This window comes from Ipomoea triloba, chromosome 12, assembly GCF_003576645.1.
Source record: "Ipomoea triloba cultivar NCNSP0323 chromosome 12, ASM357664v1".
NCBI classification, from domain to species: Eukaryota; Viridiplantae; Streptophyta; class Magnoliopsida; order Solanales; family Convolvulaceae; genus Ipomoea; species Ipomoea triloba.
The window spans coordinates 1335926-1355646 of record NC_044927.1 but is presented as its reverse complement, the minus strand read 5'-3'; the positions used below and the strand labels follow the sequence as shown (position 1 = coordinate 1355646).

General features: G+C 37.2%; 3 protein-coding genes across 3 annotated transcripts; 2 read left to right on the top strand and 1 right to left on the bottom strand.

Moving 5' to 3' along the window:
• Positions 1-513: 513 nt before the first annotated feature.
• LOC115998787 (protein FAR1-RELATED SEQUENCE 5-like) lies at positions 514-1848 on the bottom strand. Its single transcript, XM_031238445.1, has 2 exons — positions 1387-1848; positions 514-525 (listed from the first exon to the last, which is right to left on the bottom strand). The coding sequence occupies exons 1-2, from the start codon at positions 1846-1848 to the stop codon at positions 514-516; spliced, it is 474 nt and encodes a 157-aa protein (XP_031094305.1).
• A 3764-nt stretch (positions 1849-5612) lies between these two features.
• LOC115998058 (probable metal-nicotianamine transporter YSL7) lies at positions 5613-9594 on the top strand. Its single transcript, XM_031237518.1, has 6 exons — positions 5613-6352; positions 7077-7240; positions 7313-7410; positions 7499-7633; positions 7717-7906; positions 8244-9594. Exons 1-6 carry the CDS (start codon positions 5938-5940, stop codon positions 9336-9338), a joined length of 2097 nt encoding a protein of 698 aa, XP_031093378.1. The 5' UTR covers positions 5613-5937; the 3' UTR covers positions 9339-9594.
• Positions 9595-13123: 3529 nt separating this feature from the next.
• LOC116000126 (probable metal-nicotianamine transporter YSL7) lies at positions 13124-18538 on the top strand. The gene is made up of 6 exons (XM_031240158.1): positions 13124-13601; positions 15964-16127; positions 16237-16334; positions 16425-16559; positions 16655-16844; positions 17267-18538. The coding sequence occupies exons 1-6, from the start codon at positions 13187-13189 to the stop codon at positions 18359-18361; spliced, it is 2097 nt and encodes a 698-aa protein (XP_031096018.1). The 5' UTR covers positions 13124-13186; the 3' UTR covers positions 18362-18538.
• The last annotated feature ends 1183 nt before the right edge of the window (positions 18539-19721 follow it).

The following is a 19721-nucleotide window of genomic DNA, read 5'->3' as shown; positions in this document are numbered from 1 at the left end:
CACAAAATTCCTAATTCAGAAAACAACTTACAACTGCAAGAAATATCCAAATTGGTAGGCTTAAAACTAACTTCATGCCTTATAATATCTTTATCAGGACGCCAAACATGATACTTCAAATGACAGCCATCATCGAAAACACTATCTTGATGACAAGCAGCACCTTTCAAGAATTGTTCCTCAAACATATAATATATTTCAATGGTATATACCTCTCTAGCATGTGAAAGAAGTTTCACATCATCCATCATCATATTGGGCATGCCTTGAGCACACCGAAAATCCTCACCATTTTCCTTACTTCTCCATTCAGAAACAACGCTCACAAATGATGAGTAGAAATCACAAAGCCCTGCTGTCTTTGTTAGCTTCCTAGAAATTGAATGGTTTGTGGTCTCACTCCTTTGTGAGGATAAAATGCCACCAGAAAAATAATCCTTGTTAAATGTCGGGCACCATTTTTCCCTACAATCGTACAATTTTTCTAACCACGGATTCTTATGACACTTATAGTCAATCACCATCCTGAAAATCATAAGATCACAAAAAGGAAAAAATATACACAATTTTAGAAACTATATTCACAATCTGATAACTCTATATTCACAAATACACTCCTCTACATTCACAGTTTTTTAGATCGCTGAACTTAAGTATGATAAACATTCACACATTCATAACTCTACATTCACAAACCCTATACTATACATTCACAGTTTCAAACGTACACATTCACACATTTCAGTGATACTTGTTCAGTAATTATATTACTATATGTTCTACACTCACACATTTAGTACTCTAGATTCACAGCTTCTATACTGTATATTCACAAATCAATAAGTCATTATTTTACAAAAATAGTATTGAAAATTCAAACTCAACAGTGAATGAGTAAAATACAATAACATACCTTGACCAATACAACTCAAACTCAGCTTCGGTGTCTGTGTACTTCAACAAACAATTAAATAGATCCATGAAATTCCTATTGTTCCTAAGTGTCTTGATGTGCTTCTTTGAGTTCTCACCGATATGCCATATGCAAAGACGATGCCGTGATGTTGTAAACACTTGAGAGATGGCAGCAGCCATGGCTGCGCATTGATCAGTCATAATGGTTTGTGGACATATGCCACCCATAGATCTAAGAAATGCTCTAAACAACCATACAAATGACTCTATCCTTTCGTTCATCAAAAAACCACACCCAAACATAATATTCATACAATGGTGGTTCATCCCTACAAATGGACCACATATCATGTCGTACTTGTTAGTGCGATATGTTGTATCATGCACTAACAAGTCTCCAAACAACGCATAGTCTCGTCTCATTTGCCCGTCCCTCCAAAAAAAGCTAGTTAATCTTGCATCATCATCAACTTCAAAGTCAAAAAAGAAGTCAGGCTCATTACACTGCCTCCTCCTGAATATTTCAATCAACGAATTCGAATCAGTTTCATCCAAGCTCTTCAAATACTCAGATGCCAATGAATTGTAAGCATCTCGATTGGTAAACCCAACGAGTGGAGACCCTCCTGACTGATGTTTCAAAAACCTTATCCCATCCGCCAAGGCAACCCCACTCTTCTTTAAGTCTCTTAAGTATGAAAGTTGATTGTTTCCCACTCTTCTGTGCGAACGAAGTAGGTGACTCTTGTCTTTAGTGCTTAGCTTGTGGTTATGAGCTTTCTCGTGTTTTGTTACTGTCCACACCCCATTACCATCTACATCGAACTGAATATATGCGCCACACCCCGTCCTTAAATCAATCTTTGAATACGCCTTAACACTACTGTTTTTCTTGGACTTACTACCAGCCTTGGAGCACAAAAATGTCTTCATCTTAACATTTTTAGTAGACCCTTGGTAACGTTGCTTACCCTTCCTCACACTAAAACCAACTCTAAATGCATAATCGTTATACAACTCATACGCTTCATCACCATTACTTACTACAATACCCACCAAACCTTGATCAACTGCACATATGAAATATAACCTCAAGTATGGAAAAACATACCAAAGAAAACAAATAAAAAGCAATCTAATGGAAATATATTCTCTATGTAGAGGGCGGCGGGTAATGCCACACTATATATTCACATAAGCTATACTAGATATTCACAGTTAGAAAACAACAGATTCATACATTCCAGTGATAGTTGTTCAGTAACAGGATTACTATCTTCTCTACATTCACACATTCAATACACTAGATTCACATACCATATACTGTGTATTTACATTTTGAAAACTCTAGATTCACACATTTCAGGGGCAATATATTTAGCAATTATATCAACACTGTTATGCATTCACACATTCAAAACTATATATTCACAAGTCCTATACTCTATATTCACACATCAAACACTATTACACACAACTACACATAAAATCGTAAATCAATATGAATCACTAATTTTACTCTAAAAAACAATTTAAAAAAAAAACCTGGAATTGAAGTAGAATCCTCAGCATTTATACAGCCTTGATCATTGCTTGTTGAGCCAACAACTAAATCTGCATTCACTACAAATATAAAAAAATAAAACAGAGTATAAGTGTGAATCTATAGTTCTAAATGTGTGAATCTACAACTACGTATCTGTGAATGTATAGTTGTATAAGTGTGAATCTAAAACTCAAATACATGGTTACATAATCAATCTAACCATAAATCCTAAATTCGAAAAAAACAAACATAAATCTATACAATTCATCAAACATGAATCCAAACTTAAAACCTGCAATCGAAGATGAGCCATCAACGTGTAAACTTAGTTGATCTACTGCCTCTGCCATCACTGCAAAACAGAGTATCAGGAAACAGTGTGAATCTATAGTTCATAATGTGTGAATCTATCACTATGTAGCTGTGAATGTAGAGTTGTATAAGTGTGAATCTAAAACTCAAATACATGATTACACAATCAATCTAACCACAAATCCTAAATTCGAAAAAAACCTGCAATCGAAGATGAGCCATCAACGTGTAAACATGAATCTACTGCCTCTGCCATCATTGAAGAAGAATTGCAAAGAAGAATTACGATGGTGAATGAGAGAACTGCAATGATGAATCAAACAAAGGCGATGAATCGTTTTGCGAGAATTGCGGCGATGATGAATTGTTTTGCGATGATGTTGCGGCGATGATGAATTGATTTGCGATGATGTTGCGGCGATGATGAATTGATTTGCGAAATCGCCTTCCTTCCTCTGCTCTGTTTCTCCCGCTGGTAGTCGACAACCGCCTAACGGCGTTAATTAACAAATTTTTTTTTTTTTTAAAACGCCATAAAACGACGTCGTTTTTGACCCAGGTGCACCTTGCAATGTGCACCTGGGTCCACGGCATAATTTGCGAGAACTCCCTGTCTGGGTTGAAAATGACAAGTTGTAATTTATCTATTGGGCTCAATAATTGGGCCATGCTTTAGCCCATTGTTTGGCCCAACATTTGTTGAAACGCATTTTAAGTAATTTTCACGGGTCGGATCACTGTGGTAAATACGAACTATGTGTCTATATCGTATCCATATTTTTATTTAAGGTATTTTGAAAATCTGAAAATAACTTTTATTTTTTAAAAAAATTTGTTTTCTTGTATTTGAGTATTCAAGAAAAATAAAGTCAAAAGAAAATATATATTCTAGTCAATGGACTTTTCAAAGGTACTTATTAACCTTATAGATTTGAGTCAATCAAGTTGGTTGGGTAATTGATTTGGTAATCATAAATTTTCAGGTTTGATTCCCTATATGAGATTATGAGTTGTCTATTGATCTTATTAGTTTAAGCTGATTAACTATGACTCCTATGGGCAACCTTGACTGATTTACCTTCTTGTGATCTTTTGTTAGCTAAAACCACAGTGTGGACTTCACCTATAGCACACATTCGGGTAGCGATTGCGTGATTTCCCGTAAATTAAAACTATGAACAACCTAGATTCGTTTACTTCATTGTGATTTTTACTGGCTAGGACCAGAAAGTGCTCGCCACCTCAAATTAAAACTCAAAGTCAAATTTAAATGATTTAAAAACTTTGAATATAAGTACAACGACATTGCTGGAAAAATGGTTAAGCGTGGCCTAGATCTGGCCCCCATGTTCTTGGATTTATTCACATTTTCTTCATATCCAAACAAAACCATTGATAGCGAGTTTGGATGTGTGACTTCTATCATTGTTGGAATACCTTGCAGTTTGACGGTGAAATTTTGGACTATTTATTACTCCATATGATTTAATGGTAAATTTTGCAAGGTTTAAAAGTAAACTTTAAATATGCGTTGAAAAAATAAAGTTATGGGTATTCGTAGGATTGAATTATAATTCCTTTACTATCAAATTTCGTAAAATTGCAACTTCATGATTTGGTTGGAGGGGATTGAATTGTAATTCCACACCTTGTGAAATTATAATTTCATGATAAATTACCATCTTATCATTTTTATAATTACTATTACGGAGCATATTATTATCTTTTTTATTCACGCTTTGAAATTGTAATTCCATGATAAATTCTCTTTATTATCAAACAATGTAATTAAAATTTTGCTTTAGTTTTTTTTTTATATACAAAATTTCAATTCTTTAATCCCTAATTCTCTCATTCTAACCAAACGCCAGGATATAGAGTCGGATCCAATTGAAATCCATTTGAAAGAAAAAACAAAAAAGAAAAATTAATGGCAGTCACCACTACGGATGTATTTCTTCCATTGATCTAAAACGACAGCTGCAGAAAAATGCATGGAAATTAATTAATGTCTGTTGGAAATCTGATACTCATTGTATTGACTATTGACTATTAAAAGTCACCTGATAGAGAAGTTAATTATTATTTTTTTTTTAAAAAAAAAAGAAAAGAAAAGTATGGCACTCCAATTTTGAAAAAGGGAGAAATAAAATTTTCAAATATATCTCAAACTATTTATTAGTTCGATTTCTAAAGTGTTTACACACTGATGCTCACAATATAATACTTCCACCTTGCAAGTTGCAACTGATTGAGAAGTAGAGTGATTAACACACTTAACATCAGTGAGATATATCACGACATTTAACTAACTTGTCATCCATATATCTATGAATATTATACTTTCTCTTATTTAAAAAGTCAATTATCATAATTTACTCAATTATTATTCTATATAACAGGAGTATGAAGACCCTGAGCATAATATATAGGTTCTTACTATGTTTTTAGCTTGGTTGGATGTTGCCATGAGCCCATGACCATGCACATAGTTGCAGGGTGGGAACATGAAAATACTTTGTTTGATTGGAAGTCCTTTAGTTCACAAAATGATACAAGTTTTCAGCATAAGCTCAACGATTTTGGTCAACTCCAAGTACTTCAATTATTATACCAATCGATGAGTGTAGTATTTCGAGTTGAACTAATTTCATACCCTAATTATTTCGTGGCCAACCGCCTTGCTACCCAAGTACTAGCTAGTGTGAACGAAGTTAACTAATAGGAGTAGTAAAGCTAAGCCGGATCTACTTAAACGATACAATGAATCACACCAACAAAATTGCACACTAAACTAGGATCCACTTGTGCCAAAACTAAGGCTTTGGCTGAGGCATACGAGGTCGAAGCCCAGTCTTGGCACAAGATGAGCCTGACCTCGACACACACCTAGTTGAGTTCAACTGCATTATTTTAAGTACTTCAAATTCTTATTTAACACTTCTCTTTAATTTATATATGGATAATACTATACATACTCTCAATTTCTATTATACTTTTTACTCACAGTTTACTTCACGTATTATGATTCATTAAAAAAAATGACCTAATTATACTTTTTCAATATTTTTTGACCCGAGACACTGAGTTTGATCACGTGACTACACATTTACTATGTTATTTAAACATAGCACTCTCCATATGTTGAAAACATATACGGCGTTATGGATCGCTCCAACGGCGTTACGAGAAGAGAATCTGAGCTCGAAAATGGCGCAGCAATGGAGGACGTTGGCGCCAAGAGAAGTGATGTTGAGAGAGAAAGGGAGGAGGATGAGTCTGTGGAGAAGATATTTGAGAGCGAAGAGGTGCCTTCATGGCGGGATCAGCTGACATTGAGGGCCTTCATCGTGAGCTTCGTGTTGAGCATTCTGTTCGCTTTCATTGTGATGAAGCTAAACCTCACCACTGGGATTATACCTTCCCTCAATGTCTCCGCCGGCCTCTTGGGCTTCTTCTTCCTCAAGACTTGGACCAAATTGCTCCACAAATCAGGGCTTCTCAAACAGCCCTTTACCAGGCAGGAAAACACTGTGATTCAGACTTGTGTTGTTGCATCTTCAGGCATAGCCTTTAGCGGTAAATCTAACTACTCATTTCTCACACAAATTCAATACTTTGATTACTTGATACTCTACTGGATTGTTGAATTGTGCATTCAATAGATTACATTATTAGTCCCAAGACCTTGAGGTCTAGTGCCCGGGTTGCACTCCCATATGAAAGGGGTGAGTTTTAGCCTCACGGGAGGCGATATTTACTCTTTGTGCTTCAGTAGGTTGAGAAAAGTAGTTATGAACAGATATGCACTGTAACATAGTCTCAGTAGTACTAAAAAAAAGGTTAAATTGTTAGGGTGTCCAATGAACTTTGAGTTTTTTTTTTTTTTGGCTCTTAGTCCCACCATTATTGGACAATTTCTACATTTGTATCTTGGACTATTAGTTTTTCTATATTTCCTTGTCATATTGCAAGTGACCGAGGGTAAAATTGTCTTTTTTATTACTTTTTTCTTAAACTTCTGGTGAGGATGAGAGCATTTGGTCCCTCCAATCTAATTTTTTACTATTGATTGATCAAATTTCATGCTAAGTGACTTATCTTTAAAAACTTCTAGGGGAGTGTGATTGGAAATGACAGTTTTGCCCTTTAGGTAAGTCACTTGCTTGAAATTTGATCAGTGACTAAATGTGACAAGAATTTGAAAGTTTCATGGGATCAAATGTGAAAAAATTAATAGTCGAGAATCAAAAGTGGAAAATTTTTGTATAGAGATTATATTGTCATGAATTTGGATGAACAGGAGGTTTTGGCGGCTACCTGTTTGGCATGAGTAGTGTTGTTGCTAATCAATCAACAGAAGCAAACAATTCCCAGAACATTAAAGAACCAGGGCTGGCATGGATGATTGGGTATCTCTTTGTTGTCAGCTTTCTTGGACTCTTTTCAGTGGTTCCCCTTCGAAAGGTACTCACCAATTCATCAGATTAGGAAGAATTCTTGGAGTTCTGATGCTGATTGATCATCATATTTTTGCAGATAATGATCATAGACTTCAAACTCATTTATCCAAGTGGCACTGCAACTGCTCACTTAATCAACAGTTTTCATACCCCAAAGGGAGCTAAGCTGGCAAAGTATACAAACTTTTTGAATTATAACTGCTCAGTGCTGCAGCGATTTCGTTATTTGATTTTTACTGTTTCGTTCTAATCGCTTCTGCAGGAAACAAGTTAGGGCTCTCGGGAAATTTTTCACCTTCAGTTTCCTCTGGGGTTTCTTCCAGTGGTTTTTTACTTCAGGGGGTGACTGTGGATTTGTAAATTTCCCCACATTTGGGCTCAAAGCCTATGAACACAAGTTTGTTTCAATCCTTGTGGTGAATATGGATTGGAGTTTGTTAAATGCTTGTAATGTTTGCACTCTTTTGCTATGCAATGCAGGTTTTACTTTGATTTCTCGGCGACTTATGTGGGTGTTGGGATGATTTGTCCATATCTGATCAACATATCTTTGTTACTTGGTGCAATCCTTTCATGGGGGATAATGTGGCCTCTCATACAGGACAGGAAGGGACACTGGTATCCTGCAAATCTTGGGGAAAGCAGCCTTCATAGCTTGCAAGGTTACAGGGTAATATTCTTTCTCCTCTCTCTTGTGGATCAAGGGATTAGAAAAGGAGCCAGTATGGGTAGTTCAGTTGGTTCCTGGGTGGCAGATTATGAGCCAGACACGGGATCAAGCCCTGATAGCCTCAATGTGGAAGTTACACCCAATCTGGTGGGTTCCTTGTAGGCACTGTCCTCCCACCTAATGATCCGTTGAGTCACCTGATTTACCACCACCACAAATCCGGTCGGGCTAGGGCGTGAGGCCCTGGGGCAAGGGATTTGGCCTTTTGTGGGCAAGAGATTAGAAAAGGAAACCGAAAATGAAGGATCATTAACACCTTTGGTCTCATTAACTGCAGGTTTTCATAGCAATTGCCATGATTCTTGGTGATGGTCTCTACAACTTCTGCAAAGTCTTTGGGTACACACTATATGGATTGTATAACCAATTTAGGAACAAATCAGTCCTCCCGGTTGCTGCACAATCTCGAGCTGAACCCTCTTTGTCGATTGATGACAAGAGAAGAACTGAACTTTTCTTCAAGGACCAAATCCCGACGTGGTTTGCAGTTACTGGCTATGTAGCTATTGCCATAATCTCTACAATATCACTTCCCCACATCTTCCCCCAACTGAAGTGGTACTACATTGTGGTGATCTACATTTTTGCGCCAATACTAGCCTTCTGCAATTCGTATGGCGCTGGCCTCACAGACTGGTCATTGCCATCTACTTATGGGAAGCTCGCAATCTTCACAATCGGGGCGTGGGCAGGGGCTTCTCATGGCGGTGTTCTTGCGGGTTTGGCTGCTTGTGGTGTCATGATGAACATTGTCTCCACTGCTTCAGACCTCACGCAGGACTTCAAGACGGGCTACATGACCCTGGCATCCCCTCGGTCCATGTTCGTTAGCCAGATCATTGGAACAGCAATGGGTTGTGTGATCTCCCCTTGCGTGTTTTGGCTCTTCTACAAGGCCTTCCACGACCTAGGCAAGCCCGGTTCAGAATACCCCTCCCCCAATAGTCTTATCTTGCGAAACATAGCCATCTTGGGGGTCGATGGCTTCTCCGCCCTGCCAAAGAACTGCCTCACACTCTGCTATGTCTTCTTCATTGGAGCTGTTGCCATCTGTGGTCTTAGGGACGCTGTGGGGAAGAAGAGGGCGCGGTTTATTCCCATCCCGATGGCAATGGCAATACCATTCTATCTCGGCAGCTACTTCGCCATCGATATGTGCTTAGGGAGTCTGATTCTGTTTGTGTGGAGAAAGATGAACAAGAGAAAGGCTGATGCTTTTGCACCAGCTGTGGCTTCTGGGCTAATCTGTGGTGATGGAATCTGGACCTTACCTCAATCAATTCTGGCTCTGGCTGGGGTGAATCCACCAATTTGTATGAAGTTTCTGTCAAGAAAAGACAATGTAAGGGTTGATAAATTCTTAGGTTCTTGATCCATAACCCACACTGTCAAACTCAAAACCAGGCCAGTGGTTTAATCTTGTGAAAGTGGTAATATAATGTTCCTTTGAAATTGTTACATACATTACAGTATATGTATATATGTATAGTGATGTTTCTACAGTCCAAGTGCTAAGATGTAGCAGGAATGCCAAGATTCATATACAAGTGTTGAAGTGTACCAAGAGTTGAATGTAATATTCACTGTGTTTGAAATAGTAAAATACCCAATGTTTGATGTTCCTAGTACTTTGTGGTATCTGCTTATGATCTTGCTTTGTTACCACTCATTTGGAATGGTCACAGTTATGCCACTTGACCAGAAGGCCTTTAGCTACACCCTCTTTTTTTTGGGTAAATTTACAAGGTCTTTCTCTCTATCCGTTTAACGGTCCGGGGTCCACCCATGTTTAGCTACACCCTCTTAGTTGATCATGTAACACATAGATTTCTTAGTGCAATTTATCTCTCTTGTGTGATTTAGAGCATCACATTTGTGATTTTTGGGAAGCTTTTTGCATACTTTTTAGCTATGTGGGAGAGAGAGAATACAGGAGAGAAAAGATTGGACTTGCCATGCAAAGACTTGGATTTTTGTGGGTCTCGTCGGTGAGAGAAACGGCAGAAGTCTACTACATTTGTACATGTTTGGCGTCCACATCTAGCGCCCAATCGGGCTCGTTCATATGCATTTTTTTTATTTTGTTTTTGCTTTTTTTTTTCTCCTTTTTCTAATCTTCTCTTTCCTAACTTCGCAAAAACTCCTAAAAATCTATATCTATTGAAAATGCTCTTACAAGCTATTACACAATAAAATAATTTACCTAATACATATTTCGAGTAGTGATTATGATAATATGAGCTTCTCTCTCCACTAAAAAAAAAATAAAAAAAATTGGCAGTCATTACCGTTGCATCATGCATGCGTCGATCGATTTCATTGGTCTAAAACGATATGCTTTGCAGAAAAATGGAAATAATGGGTGCCGGAAATCTGGAGCCCATTGTATTGACCATTGACTATTAAAAGTCGTTAAGTCGACAAGTCAACGTGGGAATATATATAAACCTCTTTCAAATTAACGTAGGATCATATCATATCGGATCGGAGTTTAATATGAACAACTAACGTGGCTATCGTCAAATCCTGTGAACGAACCTACACCGCCGTAATTTATGTCACGGCTACCCCATGTGCCGATCGACATAGCCATTATTGGCGGTGGAGTCAATTAGGCAGTATTGAAATTCTAAACTGTATAATTGATAAACTTAGCTTGTTGGTATAGAACTGAGCACTAGAGGATAATGAAGTTAGAGAATACTTCTTATTTCTTAATTTGATATCTAAATATATTTTGATTTTTTTTTTTGAAAATAGATTGTAGATATTTTAAATTTAATAGTGATAGTAGTTGTGTCGCGATATTAAAGGTCTAATTTTACTGTTAATTAGCTGAATTTCTGATCTCTCTTAAAGAATAAAAGTATAAGATCACTTACGAGTGATTTTTTTGTTAGCTAATTGGCGCCAATTTATTATTATTATTATTACTATTATTATTATTATTATTATTTTGAAATATAGCATTTTTATATACGGTGTTGTTGTGTTTTCTTATATATTTTAATAGAATTATATATTTTCTAACATTGTATTCTTCCCCCATTATTTTGAGATTAAGCGTAACAAGAAGTGTAATTAACACCATACAATAAATTAAAGGTGATGAGAACAGATACTATATTGCAACAGATCAGAGTCAGTAGTACTCAAAATAATAATAATAATAATAATAATAAATAAATAATAACAATAAACTGCGTCTGAATCCAGCAGTATGCCCTCCCAAACAAACAAAAAAAATTCTATTCATATTGCATGCATGAGAAAAGTCAGAGAACTGTTGAATTGTGATATGGTTCAATATTATATCTTATAAGATTTAATTTAATACGGAGTATTCTATATATCCTATTACATTAAATTAACTAACGTAGCATGTATTAATTAATTCAAGAAAAAAGAAATTGCAATTTTTTTCTACTCTTTCCAATAATAATAATAATAATAATAATTACAACACAAAATAGAAAAGGGTCATGATAAGAGTATATATCTAAGCATATAAGAAAAACAAACCCCTTTTTATTATAAATACCAAGTTTGGTTAGCTTTCTCAATATACTAGATAAATTAAAGACACCAAATTTTACTATAGCTCACTACTTGCTAAAAGTATCAAATCTCAATAAGAATATAAACTTGCTCAAATATTAACGTATGCATTAACAAACAACACTAGTAACGTCTTAATTTGACCTAATTAACAACCATCCTCTTATTAGCAACTTGTTCAAATATTAACACATGCATCAGCAAACAACACTAGTAACACCTTAGTTTGACCTAACCAAAAACCATCCTCTTAATTATTAGCAACGTCTTAATTATGTGTTTGTTACAGTCCAAAGAATCAATATCCACCACCCGAGTTAGATCCTGTAATTTTCCCTTAAGAAGAGTTACAAAAATACCAACTGAGCACAAAATACTTGACCATAACAAGTTAATTTAGCTTAGTTTAATCTAAAATATTCTCCTGTCGTAAGACTTAAAACTTATATAGTATATTTTATCTTTTTCATGTATAAAAAAAATACATATGATGTGATTAATACTAGTTGAAAGTAGAATAATAAATAGTATGTAATGTTTGAGAAGAGGATAATACGGTGCCAGGCCCCACCCAACTTTTGCAGTTTGCACCCACAATGTTTCTCTTTCCAAGAATCGCTAAAAGCTTTCAAATGACAGCGCATTACCCAATGTGATCGCATCCATGAAATTCCAATCCATGGTTAGACCAATCAATTGTTATACAATGTAACATGGATTCTAATTCAAAAATTTTATATCTTCAATTAACATATTCTATAATTAGTTACTTGTTTATTACATCTTATAAGCAAATAACTTGATAATTATTAACACATAATATGATAGTTACGCGTACAAAAACTGTTAACTGCATATATAAAATATGTCAATTGCATATACAAAATTAAAAAGTTATTTTTTAACCAGGACGTACAATACAAAATAGACCATGGTTCATGATATAATTTGCTATCCACAACGAAGTCAACTTTATATTGTAAATTAGTACGGAGTACTTCGTAATAAACTTAATATTATAAAAAAATTTAAAAATAATTAAATATTATTAAGCTATCCTCATTTGTGGATTTTATTGATATTTTAGAATAATAAAAATTTGAGGGTGAATTTTTTAACAAATGTGGGGATGAAATTTTGCTAATTTTTTCTCCTGCAAGGGAAGGAATTTTGTCCGTCAATGTGGGGCCCACCGGATGGCAGAACAACTGCTCGCATATTCGCGTCCGGACAGGCCAACTGGGCACGTAAATACTCTTATATATATATATTTCTGTTTTTAATTTTGTGTTATTTTTTTTCCATTCACTCCTATTTTCTCTTTTCTAATCGCGCTTACAAAAACTTCTCTAAAATCCCAATTATTGATGAAAGCCTTATAGAAAATAAATAATATAAAAAATTAATTTAACAATAAATAAGACAAAATAGAATAAATAGAGCATTTCATTATAATTTTTCCACAACTAAAATAACAATACTATTATCCATTATTATACATTTTTAGATAGTAACGACAAATTTTCCTTGCAGTCATCTTGCATTGCCACTACTCCCACTAGCCACCAACTCCAATAAATAAACTCCCCAACTCCCATTAAAACGCACCTCTTCTCCCAAGAAAATCCCCCTCGCCCTCCGTTTCAAGAACTCCCCATCCCCATGGATCGCTCCACCAGCGTTTCAAGAAGGGACCCCTACGCCACCTCCGAGCTCCAAAATGGCGCAGCAATGGGCGACAATGGCGCCAAGAGGAGTGAAGGAGAGGATATTATGTCCGTGGAGAAGATGTTCGAGTCTGAAGCGGTGCCTTCGTGGCAGAGCCAGCTGACTTTTAGGGCCTTCATTGTTAGCTTTGTCCTCAGCATTCTCTTCACTTTCATTGTCATGAAGCTTAATCTCACCACTGGGATTATACCTTCCCTCAATGTCTCCGCCGGGCTCTTGGGTTTCTTCTTTCTCAAGACTTGGACCAAATTGCTCGAGAAATCTGGGCTTCTCAAACAGCCGTTTACTAGGCAAGAAAACACTGTGATTCAGACCTGTGTTGTTGCGTCTTCCGGGATAGCATTTAGCGGTAAATCTTCCTACCCATTTCTCACACAAATGCCAAAACTTTGATTATTAATTGTTTGGTAAAATAATTAGTTTATCAGTTAGTTTTAATTTATTTGACACTGTTGTTTGACGGGTTAAAAAAAGTTAATCAATTTTTTAAAAGTTCAAATGTTAAAATTCAAAAAACTAATCAAAATAATTTTTTAATTTAACTTTTTAAGAAAATAAATTATGCCGCACATCTAAGTTAAAAGCTAATTACCGAGCACCTTTCTATTAAATGTTTTTTTAAGATTAATTAATGTTATCAACTAATTAGATGGTTAACCCAGACCGTTATTTTTTTTTACCTTTTAGCATTTTGCATTGACCAACCATGAATTAGTTAATTCTATTATAGTAAAGGATTTGATAGAATAGCACTAGCCTCTTGACATATGTATTCCGCAAGGCTGCAGCTTAGCGGTGCATATCCCGAAGAGAGTAAAAGCAGCAAACTCCATTAATTCAAATCACGAGAAAGCATCTTTTTAGTGATGAAAACCCACAATTATTACTTGGGGTGTGTCGTGAATTTTTACCCGACTGATGACTATAACCGTAAAAGAATTATAAAAAGATAAATTATGCTCAAATTAAGAAGATCAACAAACTATTTTGAGAGTCGAACTTGTAATTTAAAATTATCAAGAATATTTTGAGCTGGGTTACTTATGAATTTAGCATGGGAGAGGTATAGTATGTGGTCCCTCCTAGGTAGGCAAGAATTTCTGTAAATTTCTAGAATTGCTATAGAAATCTCATGCACATCTTTATTGTTTTCAAGGTTAACTTTTTCCATTAAGAGTAGTATTTTATTGTTACCTGTCACTTGTAGGCCATCCATTTCCAATGGATATTTCCTTTTTTTTTTTTTTTTAATTTTAAACATCCAATGGATATTTCTTATGGGTTTGAAAGTGGGTAGGATTTTTCTTAATGGGTTAACATATTAAATGTTTTGATTATGGGTAATGTTAATTCCAAATGAAGAATCTTTTGTGTAGAAAAAGTTTATATTTTTAATTTAGGTGGCATACATATATTACAATAACAACAAGAGCTGCCTATTGACTTTTTAGTTTGAGCCGATATGGGTAACCTATACTGATTTACATGGTCATTTGTCGACTAGAATCACAAGGCAGGGTTTACCCAGTGCACAGACTAGTTTACCTTGCCGCCCAAAAAAAGGGAGGATTTACCTGTTGTATGCATGGTTGACTGGCGGATTTGAGTTTTTAGCTGATTGGTTGTAAGTGAAGCGAAGATGTTGACTTTGATCATTCCTTGCCATTTCATATTGGATCTTGTTGACTGCTACATGCGAATATGTGATGTGAGTGTGTATGCTTGCTTTCAGTACAGTGGCTGAGCTGTGTTTTCTATGGACCACATGCATAACTAGTATTTATCTAATACATACAGGATTCCCCCAATTAAAAGTAAACTGATCTATGAGTTTGGTCAATGGTTATATGATAAATCCATGACACATGCAGGATTAGAGTGATGTTCACTTGACTTGTTGATGTAGTTCATTTCTATCACAAGGAAAAGATCATTTTCTTTTGCCTCACGACAATCTTTTACTTTAGGTGTAGAGGGTAAATTTAAATTGCCATCACGGGTAGTTTAGTTTGTTCCCAGGTGTAAGAACACATTCAACGACACAGGATCGATCGAGTTTTGACAGTTGCAGTATGAGAATTTCAGCCTCTTGTGGGGGTGACTCCTTGTGAGCACCCGACACTGGAGATTTTTGCCTAATTGCACCCAAGGGCAAATTAAATTTTTTGTTATGGTAGGACACATACTTTGATAGGACATTGAAAAGGACAAAAGGTCCTAAGTTTATAATAGGAACATGACAAGGATTGACAAGGAACACATACTTAAATATAATATCTTTTGGGCCCCAATTCCCACCAATCATGGTGATGAGAATCTTCACACTATTAATTTATTGTTTAAAATAAGGAACAATTCTTTAACACATTCAAGTGTTCTATACATTTTGTCTTGCAACTTGCAAGATTGTCATGCTTTTGTCTCAATTTTTTTCAGAATTCATTTAATCTTTTGCAGACAGATTTCTTGACTTATTAGTTGACATTTAGTTGTTTGAGACTTTGTCGAATCCATTGCAAAGTAACTGAGAAATTTTGACATGGGAGCTGATCTGATGAGTTATTGTTAATAAACCTGCTAGCAAATGCCCTTCTCTAAGCGTCCTTAGAAGAGAATTCATTAAATGTTGGGCGTTTTTTAAGTAATACGGAAAATTATTATAGAGTAAATTCAACATTGTTATATACTTCGTGTTGAATTTGGATGAGCAGGAGGTTTTGGAAGCTACCTGTTTGGCATGAGCAGTGTTGTCGCTAAGCAATCAACAGAAGCGAACAATGCTCAGAATATTAAAGAACCGAGTCTGGCATGGATGATTGGGTTCCTCTTTGTTGTCAGCTTTCTCGGGCTTTTTTCAGTGGTTCCCCTTAGGAAGGTACTTACCAATTCAGCATATGTCATAAACTCATATTAAATTATCGAAGTGATTAAGATGTGTTCTTGGAGTTCTGGTGCTGATTGGTTATCGACTTATCGTGTTTCAGATAATGATCATAGACTTCAAACTCATTTATCCAAGTGGCACGGCTACTGCTCACTTAATCAACAGTTTTCATACCCCAAAGGGAGCTAAGCTGGCAAAGTATACCGAGTTTTTGAATTATGACTTCTTGGTGCTGCTGCAATTTTTGTTATTTGACTTTTAACTGTTTCGTTCTATTCATTTCTGCAGGAAACAAGTTAGGGCTCTCGGGAAATTTTTCAGCTTTAGTTTCCTCTGGGGTTTCTTCCAGTGGTTTTTTACTGCTGGGGATTCCTGTGGATTTGTAAATTTCCCCACATTTGGGCTCAAAGCTTATGAAAACAGGTCTGTTTTTCAATCCCTTCTACAATTGCAACAAAACCGAGGGTCCAAGATTCAAGTTCATTAAATGTATTCCATTGGCTAATTATGCAACACAGGTTTTACTTTGATTTCTCGGCAACTTATGTGGGTGTTGGGATGATTTGCCCATATCTGATCAACGTATCTGTGTTACTTGGAGCAATCCTTTCGTGGGGGATAATGTGGCCTCTTATAAAGGACAGGAAGGGTCACTGGTATCCTGCAGATCTCAGTGAAAGCAGCCTTCATGGCTTGCAAGGTTACCGGGTAATATTCTTTCTCTTCTCTCTGGTTCTTGAGTGACAGATTGTGGGCAAGGATGCAGGGTCGAGTCCTGACAGTCACAGTGTGGGAGTTTCACCCTCTTGTGGGCACCTGGTTCTCACAGATTGTGGGCAAGGATGCAGGGTCAGAGTCCTGACAGTCATAGTGTGAGAGTTTCACCCTCTTGTGGGCACCAGACACTAGTTCTCACAGATTGAGGGCAAGGACGCTAGGTCGAGTCTTGACAGTTACAATGTGGGAATTTCACCCTCTTGTGGGCACCAAACACTGGTTCTCATAGATTGTGGGCAAGGATGCAGGGTCGAGTCCTGACAGTCACAGCGTGGGAATTTCACGCTCTTGTGGACACCAGACACTGGTTTTCAATATAAGATCATTAACATCTTTGGTCTCATTAACTGCAGGTTTTCATAGCAATTGCCATGATTCTTGGTGATGGTCTCTACAACTTCTGCAAAGTCTTTGGGCACACACTATATGGATTGTATCACCAATTCAAGAACAAATCGGTCCTCCCGGTTGCTGGACGATCGCCAAATGAGCCTTCGTTGTCGATTGATGACAAGCGAAGAACCGAGCTTTTCCTCAAGGACCAAATCCCGACGTGGTTTGCAGTTGCTGGCTATGTAGTGATTGCCATAATCTCCACGATTTCGCTCCCACACATCTTCCACCAGCTGAAGTGGTACCACATCGTGGCGATCTACGTGGTTGCACCAGTACTAGCCTTCTGCAATGCTTATGGCGCGGGCCTAACTGACTGGTCCCTGGCATCTACTTATGGAAAGCTCGCAATCTTCACAATCGGGGCATGGGCGGGGGCTTCACACGGAGGCGTTCTAGCGGGGCTAGCAGCTTGTGGTGTCATGATGAACATTGTTTCCACTGCCTCAGACCTCTCGCAGGACTTCAAGACGGGCTACATGACCCTGGCATCCCCTCGGTCCATGTTCGTTAGCCAGATCATTGGAACCGCAATGGGGTGCGTGATCTCCCCTTGCGTGTTTTGGCTCTTCTACAAGGCCTTCCACGACTTAGGCCAGCCCGGCTCAGAGTACCCCGCCCCCTACGCTCTCGTCTACCGCAACATGTCCATCCTCGGGGTCGATGGCTTCTCCGCCCTGCCAAAGAACTGCCTCACTCTTTGCTACATCTTCTTCGCTGGCGCCATCGTTGTCAACGCCATCAGGGACGCTGCGGGGAAGAAGCGGGCCCGCTTCATCCCCATCCCGATGGCAATGGCGATTCCATTCTATCTCGGCAGCTACTTCGCCATCGATATGTGCTTAGGGAGTCTGATTCTGTTTGTGTGGAGAAAGATGAACAAGAGAAAGGCTGATGCTTTTGCACCTGCTGTGGCTTCTGGGCTAATCTGTGGGGATGGAATTTGGACTTTACCTCAATCAATTCTGGCTTTGGCTGGGGTGAATCCACCAATTTGCATGAAGTTTTTGTCAAGGAAAGACAATACTAGGGTTGATGCATTCTTGGGTTCTTGAATCATTTGATTCATATCTCACTGTTAAACTCAAAAGCAGTAGCAGTAAGTAGTAAAATGTTGGTTTGAAATTGTTACAGTGCATATAGTGATGGATTCTGCAGTCCAAATAGTAAGAATTGAATGTAATATTCACTGTGTTTGCAATGGTAAAATGTCCAGTCTTTGATGCTCCTAGTATGCTGTGTTTTGTCACTTTTTTTGCTTATATTCTTGCTTCTTTACCTTATAGTGTTATAGATTTACTATACATTTGGTTCTTACGAATATTAAGCTAAGAGTGTGTTCAAGAGAGCGATAAAAGTTGATTACCTTTCATAAAGGTGTTTAGATGAACTGTAATTGAAACGAGGTGGTCCGCGTCTACCGACTAATCTCTGTTAGAATTACGTTTCAAAAGGGTGTTAGATGAACTATGATTAAAACGAGGTGATTCTGATTCACTCAACTAATCCCCGTTAGTTCTGAGAGGCACAAGAGTTAGTCTAAGGGGAATTGTTACTTATAGGAGTTGAGTTCGAGTTATCTAAAAAATTGCCCCCATAAAGAAATTCATTTGTTACTTGAACCACCCATTTGGATTAAAGCAACTTAATAACTCTAATTTCAAATAAAACCTAAGCAATCTTAACAATGACATTTGTGATCTAGTGACATGAAGTGACTTGTCTTAATGAAAAAAAAAAACAAAGTCAATAATAGTACTCATAAAAAATCTTTAATCTTCTATCATAGTACCTTAATCAAGAAGCTGTCGGAAATATGATACGTCCACGTACGCGGCAAGGCCGACGGAAAATCCAAGTGGAAAATTCCATTATGCTGATGTTATCTTTTATCTCCATAAATAATATTCCTTCTAGATAATACCAGTTTTCTCTAGATTCCAAAACACTCCCCGTCTATATATACACACAGTCACAGATCTCTCTCCACCCCCTTCATGTACAGAAATCAAGGATCAAAATCCCAACTTTCCTTCTCCAGATCTCTAAGTTTTATTGATCAGAACATACATCCCAGAAGAGTGAGCTAAGAAGAAGATCAGAGAGGATATTTGAAGAAGAAGAAGAAGAAGATGTGTTTGGTGTTTGTGTGCGATGAAGATGAGAGGGTGGTGGGCAAGCAGGTGGCGCCGGGCGCGTGTCCTTACTGCGGCGGAGTGGTTCAAGCCATGGATGTGGAGAGCCAGTGGAGCTTCTGCTTTCTCCCCATCTATTTCAAGAACAAACGCAGATATTACTGCACTCTATGTGCTCGACGTTTGGTCATCCAATAAAAGCCTGCGCCTTTTCCTTCGTTAGGTTTTTGGTTTGGGTTGTTCTTGAACATCCATGAGTGACAGTGTATATACATATAGA